Genomic DNA, 15,224 nt, shown 5'->3' on the forward strand with positions numbered 1-15,224 from the left:
TCAGCAAGCTCCATGAATTCAGCTTTAATTTGGTGCAAGTCATACAATGTCCACTTCACACTGTTCTCTTGAACTAGTATACTCACAGACAGCAGCAGCAGCCACACGATTCTTTGGTTTTAAACGCCTTTATTGGTACATGGGGCTCAGATACTTTTCAGTCAGGAGTCTTATCAAGCTTGATAAAAGACTCATGGCAGTCTGAAACGTTGCTAAGTATCTGGGTCAGAGCCCATGTACCAATACAGGCGTTTTAAACCAAAGAATCCTGTTGCTAAGGTCTAAGCACTGGCTACTGATCTGCATTACAAAAACTAAGCATCCTGAATTAAGTTTGTGAAGATTCTCATTCATCCAGGTCATGGTATATCTGTAAAAATAAGTCAAATCAACTGAACTTGCTGTGTTTTTTCCTTGAAGACATTTGAAGGTTTAATAACAGCTCCAATCTTGCTAATACAATTAACAGCTAACTTCATGACATTTATTTATGCTGATTGGAGCAACATTACAGGGGATATAGTCTGGAAGAAAGATCCTATTTACAAGTCATTCTGAATTGAGAAAGCCAGTTGGCTGACTGGTGAAACATCTTCAAGGAAAAAACACAGCAAATCCAGTTGATATATCCTGAATTAACAACAGTACCTGTGTATGACAAAAATATGCAGAAAAGACTCAGTGCAAAATGCGTCAACACATTCATTTCAGATATGTGCTTGGAATTCTCACATCATTGTCTTCCAGTTGACATTAACTTTCTAGGAACTTTTGTAATTGGTAGTTATTGACTTCCTAGAATCCAACGTAACTTGCAGCGGCCCTCAGTGAGGCCTCAAGGAAAGACGACTATATAATTGCTATGGGTCCCTGTAGCTCCAGCGACTGTAAGGGAGGCCAAAGGAGAGGCTTGGGGACTGTAAGGGAGGCCAAAGGAGAGGCTTGGGGACTGTAAGGGAGGCCAAAGGAGAGGCTTGGGGACTGTAAGGGAGGCCAAAGGAGAGGCTTGGGGACTGTAAGGGAGGCCAAACGCGAGGCTTGGGGACTGTAAGGGAGGCCAAAGGAGAGGCTTGGGGACTGCTTTGCTTGTGCAGGTGATTGGGAGATGTGGGCTTATTACCTGTTGAGTTGGGAGAGAGGGATGTTTGCGAGGTCACTCGGCTGTGGGAGGCTTGAGAGAGTCACAGACACATGCTGAGACACAGATGGGAGGAGAGAGGAGGTGGTGGGAACTGTATTGGGCAGGGACCCTACAGATGAGAGGCTTGGAGGAGAACTTTCAGGCTTCACAGGCTGGACGGAAGGAGTACCTGCAAGACAGTGCAACACATCCAATGTTCAAATAGACTTCACAGCACCTGTGGGATAAAATCACTGAGGCACTGAACTAAGCCTTTTCCACTGAGGTAATCAAGTGAGTAAAGTGGTCATTTTCTTTCCAATATAATGAGTGAGGATGTCAATAACAGCTGGGATTTAAAACAAAACAAGTAATGCAGTGATAATGCAGGCTGTGGTTTCAGCCACCCTGAAGAGCAGATCTATGCGCACGAAGGTCTGGCCTCATTCACTAAGCCTGATATACATTTACAGCAGAACGGATTGCTTTCCCACAAGGAATATGGACTATCACAAGGCAGTGATTCTGCAGTAGAACCGGTCCCTATGATACAGCTGTTAAAAAGTTAAACATAATTGACCCAAAAAACACACAATTTTCATACAATACCCCCTTGCAATAGCAGGGCTCCCATTTAAAAAAATAAATAAAAGAATTATAGGGGCATACCCCTTAAATATATTTTACGCAACTATTGTGTATTCCAGGAAGGACTCAGTTAAAAGTGATTTCAACACAAAGCTCAGATATGTGCTTGGAATTCTCACATCATTGTCCCTCCATCATTGTGCATCACTAGATATGTGGATAAGAAAAAGGATAACTTTTTTTTTTTTGAGACCGCACAGCACTGAGTTTAATGGCCACGCCGGCATGTAAATTATAGGCCTCTGTGCATCACAAAGAGCTGCAGCTCTGGGGCTGGAAGAGCTCCCAAGCTCTACAGTAACTTCACCTCCGACCACTTTATGCTGGTGATGGGAACAAACATTTAGAAGTGTTATACTGTATGTTCTTTTTAATGCCTAATATTTGCACATTCAACTGCAATACTTCACTGATCTTGAACACAGCCAGAGAGACTTCAATATAATTTCACATTTGGGTAGCTGAAACAACATTGCCTTTCATAGCTAATCTTTTTCAAATCTAACAAGTATGCGCATGATGCATAAAGCCGATGTCTAAGTGGGAAAGAGACTGCAGTCAGCTGAAAGATACTTGCCCAGACAAGACCCCAGGATTCAAATGAACAGCTCAGTTTATAACTTAAAGGAAATGTTCAGTCTAAAAATAAAAACTGGGTAAATAGATATAATAGCCAGAACACTAACCTGCTTTTCAGCTCTCAGGTTTTGACTGATTGGTTACCAGGCAATAACCAATCAGTGACTTGAGGGACAGGCCACATGGGACATAACTGTTGCTTCTGAATCTGAGCTGAATGCGGAGGATCAATTACAAACTCACTGAACAGAAATGTCCCAAGTGGCCTCCCTTATAGTCACTGACTAACTCAGAGTTAGAGAGCTGAAAAGCAGGAAGTAGTGTTCTGTTAGTCATCCAGTCACTCCAGCCTTTATACATTACATTTTTTGGCTAACTAACTATATTAAATATATTTTTTATTTCACACAGCCTATTTACCCAGTTTGTATTTTTACACTGAACTGTTCCTTTAAGTTATGGTGCATGCTCAAAAGCCACTATATCTATACTTACTGCTCAGAGCCGTTTGTGACCGAACTCCATTGTGTCCATTCTGTAAGAAAAACAGAAACATCACTCATTTTACATGATGTCAACGTTGGCGGCTCAGCAGTATATTTAGAAGTAGTCCTTGAAGCAAAGGCACTGTGCCCCCCCCCCAAATGGTTGCTATCAGCTGTCCTGTGACTCTTAAGCTGGCCATAGATTTTTAAAAGTTCAGATCCTGATCGTGAGACCATGAAGTTTATCAGAGCACAACTCACATGTCTGGGGCAGATGGGAAACTGACAATATGTCTAGTCCCATGTCAGATTTCAAAATTAAAAAAAAAAAAAAAAACTGTTCGCTCTTGAGAAATGTAATTCAGTGCAGAATTCTGTTGGAGCAGCACTATTTACGGATATGTTTTGAAAAAAACATTTTTTTCCCATGTCAGTATCCTTTTAACCCTTGGAGCATCAAACATTTGTTTTGACATTTGGAGTATTTGGACTTTGTTATTCGTGTGCATTATTTGTTTCTACACAACTGCCTTTAACCAGTTAGCACCATTTTCTTTTATCCAATAGCCATTAAAGTGAATGGAAAGCAGATGGAGCAAATTGAAACTGAAAGGAACAAATCATAATGCAGAGTACTCCTACTCCTAGGCTTTGACAATATTCAGAGTAACCAGACTCACCGTGACAGGCACCACCTCTGCAGGAGGCATGGAGCTTTGGTATGATATCCGGCTATGCACAGACGTCTGGTCGTAGGAAGAGGAGGTTGCGGTCACCGGACTGGTGCTCTGAGAGGAGCTGCTGAGGCTGGAAGTGGTGATGACAGTTGGGGTGTAACTTGGCTCCTGCACAGTACTGGATATTGGCAGAGCGGTACTCAGGGAGTCACTACAAGACAAAGTCGCACATTACAAAACAGACACTGCTCGTCAAGGCCTCAGCTGAACTCCCTGCAAGGCAACCGAGCACGGTAATCACAAGGATATGCAGCAAGGGAACGGTTAACGGTAATGGCAAAATCACTACTTTTTACCAATTAAAGGAGACATTTTGTGTTAAAAATAAGAATGTACCAGTGCGTTATACTCATTTAGATATAGAAGAATTGTGCTTAAAAAAGTAGTGTTTCAGACTGATTTATTGAATATTTCTGCAAAAACCCTAATAATCCCTCCCTTCCCGCTCCCTGAATTCCCAGGCTGTGCACTCAGCTCACTGCACTGTAGGACAGGAACCAATCAGCAGCTAGCAGGACCTGATAGGGAACTTAAGTCTGTATTTGCTTGTGTGACTGCAGGGCTGTGATTGGCCGTCCTCCTACTATTGTGCTTCTGGCAGGGACCGTTAGGACACGCCCACTCCCCATTTGAAACAGGGACCAGTGAACATCGATAGGGAGCTCCAATAAAGGGGCTATTTTTAAAGACAATATTAATTTTTAGCACCATGTAAAAGCAGCACCATATATTGCCTACAAAATTAGGGATTTTTCTCATTTATCCTATATGTCTCCTTTAAAATGAAAACAAGCGAGACTCAGTCCACTTACCTTATGGTGTTTGAATACAAGTTGTTAGGTGTTTGACTTGTATGATCTGGACTTGAATTTGACCCGAACTCTGCCAGTGATGGTTCTGATCCAAATTCCAGGGCTCCAAATTGCACATTTAACCCGGAGACATCGGCTGATCCTGGCATCTCCACAGCAGATGCAGGAATCTGGAGAAAACAGAAGACAAATGTAATAAGTGCAACTGGTAAATGACACGGGTCACACCCGGGCAAAGCAAAGTGTTCCAGAACACTCAGAATCATCTTTCCACATATTGAAATCAGTTATGTGCTTGGAAAATAAAGCATCATGGTCTTCTGGAACAGAACACAGCTCAACCGGGATTAATAGAATGTGCCCGTAAATATTTTAACATTTATTCTTCACGTTGATTGTATAAAAAAAACAATTCGTATGACTTCATTACAGAATTCCTTTCGAAATCAGGTATTAAAGAAACAAGGCTTACTTCAAGGCTGCCCACCTTTGAGGTTGGAGGTATCCGCCGTTTCTGAGGTTTGAGCTGTTTTTGCTGCTGCGTTTGTTGCGCTGAGATTGTCTGAGGATCTAGTGACAGTTGCAGCATTTTACTGACTGCATTGGAGTTATCCACAGGGGATGTCTCTCTGAGCTTGACCTGGGAAGAGAAAGACTCCAGACCTGGAGGTGGCACCTGCTGATGGTGTTGACGTTGGGTAAGTTGACTCAAAACTGGGGATGGTTCTGGTTGGGTCTTGAAATCTGAACACAGATAAATGAATGTCACCAACAGGGATTTATTTGCAATATAAGCAATTCTTCTATCTCAGATGATTTTGGGGAGTATAAATCCGTTATAAAACCACCATAGGAAATGTCACACTGCTTACAATGTAAAGACTCCTTGGCAGACTACTGCTGTGTTTTGGGAAAATAAATCAAGAACTAAAGGCTGACAGCAGACGGCACTCTGCAAAGTGAGCAGTGGCTTCCCCAGTGGTTCATTTAAACACTTTTTGCAACATATCCTTAAAGGTGTTGTTTGCCTTTGAGTTAACATTTAGTATGATGTAGAGAGGGCTATTCTGAGTGAATTTGCTATTGGTTTTCATTTTTTATTATTTGTTTTTCAAGTTATTTAGCAGCTCTCCAGTTTGCAATTTCAGCCATCTGGTTGCTAGGGTAATAATGACCATAACAACCATGCATTGATATGAATAAGAGATTGGAACATGAATAGTAGAGGCCTAAATAGAAAGATGAGTAATAAAAAGTGGCAATAACAATACATTTGTTGCCTTACGGAAACATGTTTTAGATGGGGTCAGTGACCCCCATTTGAAAACTGGAAAAAGTAAGAAGAAAAAGGGATTTATTACTTACCATTAAATCCTTTTCTCTCTAGTCCTATGGGGGACACAGGATCCCATCCCATCAGGAGGCACAACACATAAGAATTGATCCTCCCCTCTATATAGTTCCCCCTCTGGCTCCAGCTAGTCAGTTCAGTTACAATACAAAGAACTGAGCAAAGAACTAGCTCAACTAAAAAACATTTGTAAAACCTGGTTTCAGGGCGGGAAGTCCTGTGTCCCCATCGGACTAGAGAGAAAAAATTTAACGGAAAGTAATAAATCCCTTTTTCTCATACAGCCTGGGGGACACAGGAACCATGGGGACATATCAAAGTTAGGGCAGTCCCAGATTAGAGAGGGAGGAAACAGGCAACCAAGCCCTGTAATGATTTAATAAACAACAGATTGAAGGACTTTATGTCCAAAAGCTGAGGACCATGTTGCCGCCTTGCACAGTTGCTCAGAGGAGGCCATATTCCCGAAGGCCCATGAAGTGCTGACTGCCCTCGTAGAATGAGCCTTCATGCCCACTGGGGCAGGTTGTTGGATGGATGTGGATCGCTTCCTTGATCCACCTTGCAATGGTAGCTTTGGAGGCCGGGAGTCCCTTGGATTTTTGGGCGCACTGCAAAAGGAGGGAATGGCGATCGCTTTGTTTAAATGAAAAGCAGTGACTTCATTGGGAAGGAAGGATGGTACTGAAGCAGTACTGCTTTTTCTTCATAAAAGTTCAGGTATGGAGGCGAGCAGGATAATGCCCCGAGCTCAGATTATTATGCCAATAGGAATTCCTGGTGGTAGAGTCCTGCAGCGGTTCGGGTACCCGTGGGTTACCCGCAAAAACTTGCGGTACCCTGTGGGTTGCGTTTAGAAGTTTCAGGTGTGGGTATACCCGCTAGTCGGCAGTTCTGCGGGTTGGGCCGCGGATCTTCTCAATATCGATATTCACTCCTTTCTTCTGGTCACGTCTACTTCCGATGATGTCACTTCTAGTTTACAATGACAGCACTTCCTGTTTTACTCCTTTTTTTCCTGTTTTGGTCTACTTCTGATGATGTCACTTCCGGTCTACAATGACAGCACTTCCCGATTCTTGATGGTCAGCGGGTCGCGGGTCCGGGGTGTGGATAAGGTACTTGCGGGTAGGGTCGGGTAGAGGGTCCAAGTGGGTAAGAATGCGGGTTGCAGGTTGCGGGTACGGGTTGGGTTCGGGTCCCAAAAAATGGACTCGTGCAGGACTCTACCTGGTGGCATAATAAAAGGGGCCAATCACCTGACTGCATAATTTTGAGTGTGTGCAGATCTGTTACCAAACGATTGTTGTTACTAGGGGACCCGGACGGACCAACGGAGGACCAGCAGTAACCCCAGTTCTGAACAGCAAGAGATGAAAATCTTCCAAATCCTGTGGTAGGCTCTGGAAGACAGACTTTCAAGCTTAAATCATATGAACCACAGAGAAACCTTTTCGGGCTAGGATTGAGGCCTAAAGAGCCATGCCAAGGGTTGTGATGAAGAAAAGGACCCTGGTGCAAGAGATCCGCTCTGAGAGGAAGAGCTATTGGTAGCTCAATCGAGATTTCAATCAGATCTGTGAACCATGATCGTCTTTGAAATTAATTTGGTCACCATTCGGTTTTGGGGGGTATGACATTAGATAGAGATTTGGTCTTCCCCATCTTTCTACAATGAAGTTGAACGCTTGGCCGTTTAATGCTTATTTGCATCAATCCTTTTTCTATGGAACAGTTCTTGTGAGGTGGCTGAACCTCTACCTTTTGAGCACCAGCTATCTTTACCATACATTACGTTAGGGTGTGCGAGTCAGATTTGCTCGGACAATACACCATGGCAGAGACTTCTGGGCTGAGACTCAGAGGGGAATCTTCTGCTTGAGGCAGCTCTTGCTCTGACACACTGCAAGGATACATTTCTACAATGGTCTGAGTTGAAATTGGTCTGAGTTGAAATTGAGCAAAGGGTATGGCTTCTGTTGACGACACCATCACCCCCAGGACACTCATGCAAAAATGAATCAATGGTCTTTCCACTGAATGCAGTTTGTGTACCAGTGACAGTAACTTCAGAACCTTCTCCTCAGGGAGAAATACTTTCCCCTGGGTCATATCAAAGACAAGTCCTAGGAATGGCATTTGCTGTGAAGGTGTCAGGCGTGACTTTTCGCTGTTGATTGTCCAGCCAAACTGGTGTAGGGTCTTGATTGAAAGTTTAGAGACCCCTCTGCCTGCTGGCTCGACCGAGCCTTGACCAGTATGTCATCCAAGTATGGAGTAATAGACACTCCTTGGACTCGGAGGGTGGCAGCTATGATCACTCTGGGGGCCGATGGCAGTCCGAATGGCAGTGCCGTGAATTGGAAATGGTGTTGGTGAATCTGAGAAATTGTTGATATGGAGGGAAAATTGGGACATGTAGATATGCATCTTTGATGTCTAAGGATGCTAGGAATTCCTGTGGTTCCATGGCCTGAATGACCGACCTGATTGATTCCATCTTGAAGCGGCTGTAGATGATGCATCCGTTGAGGCATTTTAGGTCGAGGACTGGCCGGCCAAATACATGGACAAACAATCCCTGTGTTGTTTACAGGGCAAGGCATTTTTCAGTAGCAGTATGCACAAAATGTCTATGTCTTAAATATATTGATAATGGGTCCAGAGGACTCTTGTATATTGCTGGTAGGAACTGTTCTTCATGGGGACCATAAACGGGTTTGAGCAGAACCCCTTGAATTGTTGAGTGGGAGGTACTTGGACTACTACCTCTGAGCGTACTAAATCGTCTATGATGGAAAGAAATGCCAACCTCTTTGGTGGATCTGGGGGAACCCTGGACAGAAGAATCTCGGGGGGGTCATTTACAGTAGCCAAATGTTACACTCGACTACCCATTGATCGTCCACCTGTGACTGGGTAGGCCAGTCATGCGGAAGTTTGTTTATCGGTACTGGCTTTGAGGTTTGTCTTCCTGGGTTGCCAGGTGGACCTTCCTCTTTAGGAGTAACGCACCAGTGACAAAAACTGTCTGGCTGGAGAGGAACCTCTTGAGGGTCGAGAACTCCTGCCACAAAAAGGCAGTCATCTTTGTGAAGATCACTTGGCTCTGGCCTGGGGTAGGAGAGTGCGCTTGCAACCGGTGGCCTGGGAGATAATCTTCTACAGTCCCCTTGAAGGGCGAGTACAGCAAAGCTGTCTCTGGTGCTGCCCCAGGTGCCCGAGCTATTCCCGGCCTTAAGAATCCTTGAGATGGGCCCCCTAGGGGCTCTGAACAAACCTTCTGACTTTGCGAGGACACATTTAAAACTTAATAGCTGGAGGCAGAGGGGGAACTATGTAGAGGGGATGATCGAATCTTGTGTCCTGCCTCCTGATGGGATTTAACCCCATGGTTTCTGTGTCCCCCAGGACGTACAAGAAAAGGGCAAATCTTTAAACTATAAAAAAAAAAAAAATGAAGACCAACTGAAAAGTTGCTTAGCGTGTGCCAATCTATAACATTCAAATTTAACTTGAAGGTGAACCACCTCTTTAATTAATTTGGAGGTCCATTTAACAAAGTCTGAATTTTTATTTTCTGAAAACTACTCTGACCAAATCCACCCGGTTTTTCTCCCCCTTATATATCAATACATTTTCCTGAAAATTTCCTGAGCTTGAAAAATCTCGAAAAATTTGGATTGTACCAACTAAATCTACCAATTATTGCACAAAACCCAGCACAGATAAAGATATATTCGGGACCTCTCCCATTGACTTGTATGCAACCTCAGCAGTTCTGAGATGCTGAATTTTTGGATTCTGACTTTTTAAAAAAATCAAGTTTTTTTTTTTCACTAAAAATTCAGATTTTATATTAAGAAAAAAAAACTCAAATATTTTGAGTTTTTGACATTCGGACCCCCATCGTGTCATATTCCGCAAAGCTTTTAACAGAGATTATACATCATTCATATCAGTCCCTCTCCCAGCATAACTAATGGAGATAGAATTGCCCAATACCAAACTGCAGGTCCGAATGCCTGGTTTGTGGCTGATCTACTTCAACACTGATACACACTATTACCTTGGCAAGAAAATGCAATGTGACAGTGGGGGAGCAGTAGATCTATTTAGATTTTGGACTGCTTTCTAAACGAAGGTCTGTTGCGTTTCACATGAGATTCAATGTTGATAAATGTAAAGTCCTGCACCTGGGATGTAAAAATATCCACTTATACCCTTAATGGGACTGCACTAGGTAAATCCATAATGGAGACGGAGCTTGGAGTCCTTGTAGATAATAAACTTGTCTGTAGCAAGTAATGCCAGTCAGCAGCATCAAGGGCAAATAAGGGCTTGAGTTGTATTAAATGGGGCAGAGAGTCACGGGAGGAGGGGGTCCCACTGTATAGAGACTGGTAAGGCCCCATCTAGAATATGCCGTACAGTTTTGGTCTCCATCACTCAAACAGGACATTATTGTATTAGAGAGGGTACAGAGAAGGGCAACTAAGCTGGTAAAGGGAAAATCTTAGCTATGAGGAAAGACTGGCCAAATTGGGGATGTTCACTCTGGAGAAGAGGCGCTTAAGGGGTGATATGATGACTATGTATAAATATATAAGGGGATCATATAATAATCTCTCTAATGATTTATTTACCAGTAGGTCTTTCCAGCTGACACAAGGTCACCCATTCCGATTAGAAGAAAAGAGGTTCCGCCTAAATATTGGGAAGGGGTTTGTTACAGTGAGAGCTGTGAAGATGTGGAGTTGTCTCCCTGAATCAGTGGTACAGGCTGATACATTAGATAGCTTTAAAGGGGTGGTTCACAGTTAAGGTAACTTTTATTATGATATAGAACGGCCAATTCTAAGCAACTTTTCATTACTTATTTTTGATAGTGATTTACCTTTTCTGACCCTTTGCAGCTTTCAAATGGGAGTCGCTGATTCCCTTCTAAATAACAAATACTCTGTGAGGCTACAAATGTATTGTTATTGCTATTTTTTATTACTCCTCTTTTCTATTCAGGCCTCTCCTATTCATATTCCAGTCTCTTATTCAAATCAGTGCATGGTTGCTAGGGTAACTGACTCTAGTTACCAGGTTGGTTAATATGCAAATTGAAGGAGCTGCTGAATAAACAGCTAAATAACTCAAAAACCTTCAATAATAAAAAATAGCAAACTGTCTTAGAATATCACTCTCTATACCCACAGAAGGTTATCTCAGAGGTGAACAAGCCCTTTAAGAAGGGGTTGGAAGGTGTTTAGCAAGTGAGGGAATACAGGGATATGGAAGATAGCTCATAGTACAAGTTGATCCAGGGACTGGTCCATCTTGTAGTCAGGAAGGAATTCTTCCCCCCTCTGAGGCAAATTGGAGAGGCTTCAATGGGGTTTTGCCTTCCTCTGGATCAACTAGCAGTTAGGCAGGTTATATATAGACTTAAACGGATGAATTTACTATGTAATTAAGTAAAGGGGGGATGTGTATCATGGCTATACTGCATCACTTTTCTAGCTAGCATATACTATAGCACTATTTATCACCCAACAAGTATGTTAAATATTTACAATTTGGTTCAGCCTGTTCACACACACACACCATGCTTACCGAATTGACCTAGGACTGAGGACTGTGGGACGGTGGGCTTAATATCCCAGGAAGAAGACGCTGCCGTACTAGTGCTGCTTTGTTGGGCGTTTGGATTCGTGAACTGCCCCAAGCCTGGACTTTTCAGCTGTTCGAGTATCTGGGACCCAGGAGAGTTTGCCAGTTTTGAAGAACCAAGCTCACCAAACCCAGAACCAAGGACAGATGACTGAAAAAAAAAGTGTATAAATAATTATGTGTAGTTTAAACTAAAGTTTTATAATCAAATTAGTATAAAAAGCACCCACTTGAATAGTTCCCATTTATGATGCTCAAGCAGAATTCTGTACTGATTTTTTATATTTAATTTTGAAATCTGACATGGCGCTATACATATTGTCAGTTTCCCAGCTGCCCCAGTCATGTGACTTATGCTCTGATAAACTTCACTCTTTACTACTGTACTGCAAGTTAGAGTGATATCACCCGCTCCCTCTCCCCCCCTTACAACAGAAAAATGGGAAGATAACTGGATAGCAGCTCCCTAACACAAGATAACCGCTGCCTGGTAGATTGAAGAACAGCACTCAATAGTAAAATCCACATCCCACTGAGACACATTCAGTTACATTGAGTAGGAGAAACAACAGCCTGTCAGAAAGCAGTTCCATCCTAAAGTGCTGGCTCTTTCTTAAAGCACATGGGCAGGCAAAATGACCTGAGATGCACCTACACACCAATATTACAACTAAATACACTTGTTGGTTCAGGAATGACATTTTATATTGTAGAGTGAATTATTAGCAGTGTAAACAGTGTAATTTAGATATAAAAACTAGGTACTAGATGCCAGAATCCACTATTTTGGATTTGGCCGAACCCGGAATCCTTCTCTAAAGATTCGGCCGAATACCGAACCGAATCCTAATTTGCATATGCAAATTAGGGATGGGAAAATTTTTATTTCATTGTTTTGTGACAAAAAGTCAAGCAATGTCGCTCCCTGCCCCTAATTTGCATATGCAAATTAGGATTCGTTACGAATCCGAATTCTGCTGAAAAAGGCAGAATCCTGCCCGAATCCCAGATTCGGTGCATCCCTTATAAAAACTACAGAATCCCTTTAATGGGTTTATTGTTGCATTTCCCACTAGAGAGGTTTGGGGAAATGTGTGATTTAACTAACTACACAAACTTACAAGGCTTTGCGGAGAGTAACTGTTAACGGCATTAGAGGTGGTGGCAACAGAGGTGATCCGAGAGCTGTGCTGAGAGTTGGTGAAAACCAGGGCCTCACCGAAGTTCTGCTGCTGCTGAGAGGCTTCAAATGTAACAGTGTCTGTTTCTGTGCCGGACTGTTGCTTTTGAAGAAGGGCAACCAAGTCGATACTGGGAAGAGCGCAGAACAAATTCAGTTGGACTGTTTTCACTTTTAACTGAGATATTTAATTAAATGATATTTATTCACCAAGGTATAGCGACCCATCCTTGCATGTTAATAAACTTATAACTGCAGGCATTTTCAGAGCTTTAAAGACATTCGTAAGCAGGAGATTAGAGGAATTTACCTTTGACCTGGGGTGATGTGATTTTCTGTGGGGACTGAAGATGCAGTGAAAACCTTGGTTTCGGAAAGCTGCAAGAATCAATAAGACAAGGATTAATAACATTATCTGTACATTCGTTCTATTTATTTACTACAATGGCGCCAAACTAGCTACCCAGTTTATGATGGAGAGTAAAGCTTACAGCAATTGAACAACTAGGATTTAAAGTGGTGGTTCATCTTTACGTTAACTTTTAGCATACTATAGAATGGCCAGTTCTAAGCAACTTTTCAATTGGCCTTCATTATTTCTTCTTTTAGTTTGTTTGCTTTTTTTCTTACTCTTTTCAGCTTTCAAACAAATACTCTCTAAGGCTTCAAATGTATTGTTACTTTTTTATTAAAAATCTTTGAATTTAGGTCTCTCCTATTGATATTCCTGTCTCTTATTCAGATCAGAGCATGGTTGCTAGGGTAATTTGGAAACTAGCAACTAGATGGCTGAAATTCCAAAACGGTTTCAGAAACCACAAATTAAAACCAATTGCAAATTGTCTCAGATTATCACTCTCTGCATCATACAAAGGGGATATTCATTAAAGTCCAAATGCCAAAAACTACATTTTTTTTTTTACTATAAAATCTGATATTTTTTAAAAAAAAAAAAAAAAAAAAATTTTTATTATACCCAGAGGATGGAAAAAGTCTGAATCCAAAATCTCAGTCCTGTTGCCAGAGTTTTTCAGGCAGAAAATCTGAAAAATGAGTTCCCCCCCCCCCACACAAAGTTTTCAGGTAAATGGATTAATAAATATGGGGGGAAAACCTGTGCAGATTTGGTCGGATTATATTTCAGAAAATAATGAGATCAATAACCCCCTAAAGTAAACCAAGTTTACACCTGCCCGGTATTTGACAGTTCATTATGAACAGGCCAAGTGACATGACAAATGATAGACCCAATTAGCAGTTAGCCAGCACTAGTTAGGGCAGAGACAGACACTCAGATTCGGGGAAATTTAGTCGTCAGACAATAAATCGCCTCTTCCTTGGGGCGAGTAATCTCCCCAAACTACCTCCTGCGGGCTAGAATCTAAATTGCCAGCGAGATGGCACTTGGAGTGCTTCGTTTTCCAAAAGTCGCCCGAAGTTTCCTCCTCGAGATGCAACTTCGGAAAAAGAAAGGGCTCCGATTGCCATCCGGCAATTTACATTCTAGATTGTCAATCTACATTGAGGCTCTGTTTGGCAGTACACCCGGGTTTTATACAACCAAAACTTGCATTCAAGCCTGGAATTCAAAAATAGCACCTGCTTTGAGGCCACTGGGAGCAACATCCAAGGGGTTGGTGAGTAACTTCATGAGCTCATGAGCTACGGGTTGGGGATCCCTGCCCAATACCAAGCAACTTTGCAATTGGTTGTTATTCTGCATTCAACTTCCACTTTTGTCTCTTTACAGTTTTCAAATTGGGGGTCACTGAATCCGGCAGCCAAAAACGATTGCACTTGGAGGCTATATTTTTATGCTAATGGTGTTTTTTTTTTTTAACTTTCTACGCAGGCCCTCTCCTGCTCATATTTCTGTAAAATAAAAAATACTTCCTAGCTGCTAGGGTAATTTGGAGCCTAGCAACCAGAAAGCTGCTAAAATACCAAATGGACAGCTGGTAAACAAAAAGCTCACGAAGAAACTTTTGCGACTTCAGAAAACCAGCTGGTGATTTGCATTCTAGCCGCAGGAAGGCAGTTCGGGGAGATTAGTTGCCCCGAAGAAGAGGAGATTTGTCGCTGGGTGACTAATTACCTCGAATCTGACCATGTGTCTCTGTTTATATAAACTGTTCTAAGTTGATACATTTAGTTTATACATTTCTTATCTTTGTCCTTACTGAGCAGAACCTCTGGGTTCCATTACAAGCAGTTGTAAGAACGGATACAATATAGTTACTAATATTACAGAGATGCTGCTGAGAAATGTATCAACATAATATTGCAAAATTGTAATAGATCAGAATCTGCACCTGAATTACTGAGCTGCCAGAAGGACATTAAACTAGTTATATCTGCATAAGGCTCCTCACAGGTGTAAGAGTACTAAATTATGCTTCTGGTCTTTCGATTTTTTAGATTAACTTTCTACACCGGCCCTCTCCTGCTCATATTTCTGTTCAAAACAACATCCTGGTTGCTAGGGTAATTTGTAGCCTAACTACCAGAAAGCTGCTGGCATAAACTGGAGAGCTGCTACATAAAAAGCTAAATAACTGAAAATCATAAAAAGTTGCACATGAACAGTAATTTCAAATTGTCTCAGAATATCAATGCTTCAACTCAATTTAAATGTGAACTACCCCTTTTAT

The 15,224-nt window shown here is 42.1% G+C and overlaps 1 protein-coding gene and 3 non-coding genes across 4 annotated transcripts in view; all 4 read right to left on the bottom strand.

Moving 5' to 3' along the window:
* Positions 1–667: 667 nt before the first annotated feature.
* On the bottom strand, positions 668–748 carry LOC121396272. Its single transcript, XR_005962940.1, has one exon. It is a non-coding gene; the product is annotated as a small nucleolar RNA SNORD121A (small nucleolar RNA).
* A 1,075-nt stretch (positions 749–1,823) lies between these two features.
* On the bottom strand, positions 1,824–1,904 carry LOC121396274. Its single transcript, XR_005962942.1, has one exon. It is a non-coding gene; the product is annotated as a small nucleolar RNA SNORD121A (small nucleolar RNA).
* A 1,740-nt stretch (positions 1,905–3,644) lies between these two features.
* Positions 3,645–15,224, bottom strand: part of ubap2.L (ubiquitin associated protein 2 L homeolog) — a gene marked incomplete at its 3' end in the record, with an annotated part of 37,118 nt that continues 25,538 nt past the window's right edge. Inside the window, 6 exon segments of the mRNA NM_001096437.1 lie at positions 3,645–3,720; positions 4,382–4,551; positions 4,869–5,125; positions 11,337–11,544; positions 12,515–12,704; positions 12,884–12,951. Of these exon segments, the coding sequence (NP_001089906.1) occupies positions 3,645–3,720; positions 4,382–4,551; positions 4,869–5,125; positions 11,337–11,544; positions 12,515–12,704; positions 12,884–12,951 (969 nt within the window).
* On the bottom strand, positions 4,627–4,707 carry LOC121396271. Its single transcript, XR_005962938.1, has one exon. It is a non-coding gene; the product is annotated as a small nucleolar RNA SNORD121A (small nucleolar RNA).

Source organism: Xenopus laevis, chromosome 1L (assembly GCF_017654675.1).
Source record: "Xenopus laevis strain J_2021 chromosome 1L, Xenopus_laevis_v10.1, whole genome shotgun sequence".
In the NCBI taxonomy this organism is placed as follows: domain Eukaryota; kingdom Metazoa; phylum Chordata; class Amphibia; order Anura; family Pipidae; genus Xenopus; species Xenopus laevis.